At 42.1% G+C, this 1,478-nt stretch overlaps 1 protein-coding gene across 1 annotated transcript; it reads right to left on the bottom strand.

Annotated features, from left to right (window-relative positions):
* Window positions 1-1,069: 1,069 nt before the first annotated feature.
* On the bottom strand, window positions 1,070-1,478 carry LOC120773983. Its single transcript, XM_040103239.1, has 2 exons — window positions 1,283-1,478; window positions 1,070-1,212 (listed from the first exon to the last, which is right to left on the bottom strand). Exons 1-2 carry the CDS (start codon window positions 1,476-1,478, stop codon window positions 1,070-1,072), a joined length of 339 nt encoding a protein of 112 aa, XP_039959173.1.

The raw sequence follows: 1,478 nt of genomic DNA, 5'->3' as shown, positions 1-1,478 counted from the left end.
CTACTGTTGTGTAACACCAATGCATTAGGACAATTGATAGGTCCCATGTTGGGCCTATCAACTTCTGAGTAGAGGGCACCACTGGTCTGATTCATCCTCTCTTCCACATTGACTTTCCACGCGAGTTTGCAGTCCGAAATTTTTTCCAGATACTTAGTAGGATCCATATTGAGCCTCGATGGTTTCCATGGCGAGATCGTTTACTTCCTTGTAAAATCTACCATATCCGTCTTACCGACATTAACTTTTAAGTAGCCCGGTCACAAAGGTATAGCCGGGAATGAACGGGCTGAAGAGCTTGCCCGTTTTGCAGCATCCACTAACATGATAGGACTCGAATCTTCATCGCGGTGAGTCTTCATACCATAGAGGAGCAGCTCCGCAAGGACGAAGGATTAGGCAGGGAGAGGTATTGGCTACAACTTCAAGGCAAGCGCCATGCCAAGTTGCTAATGGGTGGTTGCAAGCTCTGCAGGTTTTAATACGTAATCAATCTCCCAAGGGTCAAATTCAAGTTACTTGTCGCATTCTGTACTGGCCACAGTAAGCTCAAGAAGAACTTATATAACATGGGCCTCGCATCTTATGCAAATTGCCGGTTCTACTACAGGGAGCCTGAAACTCCAGAACACCTGCTGATTGACTGCTTAGCAGTCTGAAGAAGCAGGATAAAGACCTTTGGATCCATGTTTCTAAATAGGGGTCACATCGCCTCATTAGCACTTAGCGGTATATTGGAACTTATCAATATGCTGGGGCTAAGTGGGTCGTTATGACTTAGGAGAGGGCACAATAATAATATCTTATATTAAGGTTAACCGGTATTCCCATTGTTTTCACTATTTTTGTTTCATAACTTTTGGCTGACAGTGTGTGAGATTGACCTAATTGCTTTACTATTTGCCAAAAAACACATGTGTAAACATAACATATATCCATATTTATTAAATATATAGGCAACTACTAAACATCCAAGGAAGAGGTAATTTACAAAAATAAATTAATTTCGCTTAACATGGAATGTTCTAGAAAAAAATACATAAAAATATTTAAGAAATCCAACATAAATTTAACCTCTAATAACAATCGGCTGTACATTGGCGCTACTGCCGTAACCGCTGTAACCACCGCTACTACCGCTTTTCCCAAGGCAAAAACCTCTTACGCCGCTAGTCAATTGGCTGCAGAGGGACGCATTTACTTTGGTGTATTCTAAATCAGAAAATGGAAGAAATATTGACAGATATTTTTTTGTAATCCCTCAGAATCATTTTATGCTTACGCGCTGTCTGCTGACAATTGGCGGATTGCATATCACAGTAGTTAGAGAAACTCTGACACAAGTTCGATTGGCCGAAGCGAGCGCAAACGTTCTTCTGTCGCCAACAATTGCGTGTATCTATGACACAAACCTGCGCCGCGAAGGCGAACGAAAGAAGCGCGACGAAAATGCCGAATGCTAAAAGTAGGCAGCGCAT

Source organism: Bactrocera tryoni, chromosome 4 (genome assembly GCF_016617805.1).
Source record: "Bactrocera tryoni isolate S06 chromosome 4, CSIRO_BtryS06_freeze2, whole genome shotgun sequence".
Taxonomy (NCBI): Eukaryota; Metazoa; Arthropoda; class Insecta; order Diptera; family Tephritidae; genus Bactrocera; species Bactrocera tryoni.
This window is presented reverse-complemented; position numbering and strand designations above follow the sequence as displayed.

Bases quoted from the DNA above. Each gene is read 5' to 3' on its own strand.
- LOC120773983 (XM_040103239.1), bottom strand. From the start codon at position 1,478: ATGCGCTGCCTACTTTTAGCATTCGGCATTTTCGTCGCGCTTCTTTCG. The intron at 1,213-1,282 runs GTAAGCATAAAA...TTTCTGATTTAG, and splicing joins CAATTGTCAGCAGACAGCGC to AATACACCAAAGTAAATGCG.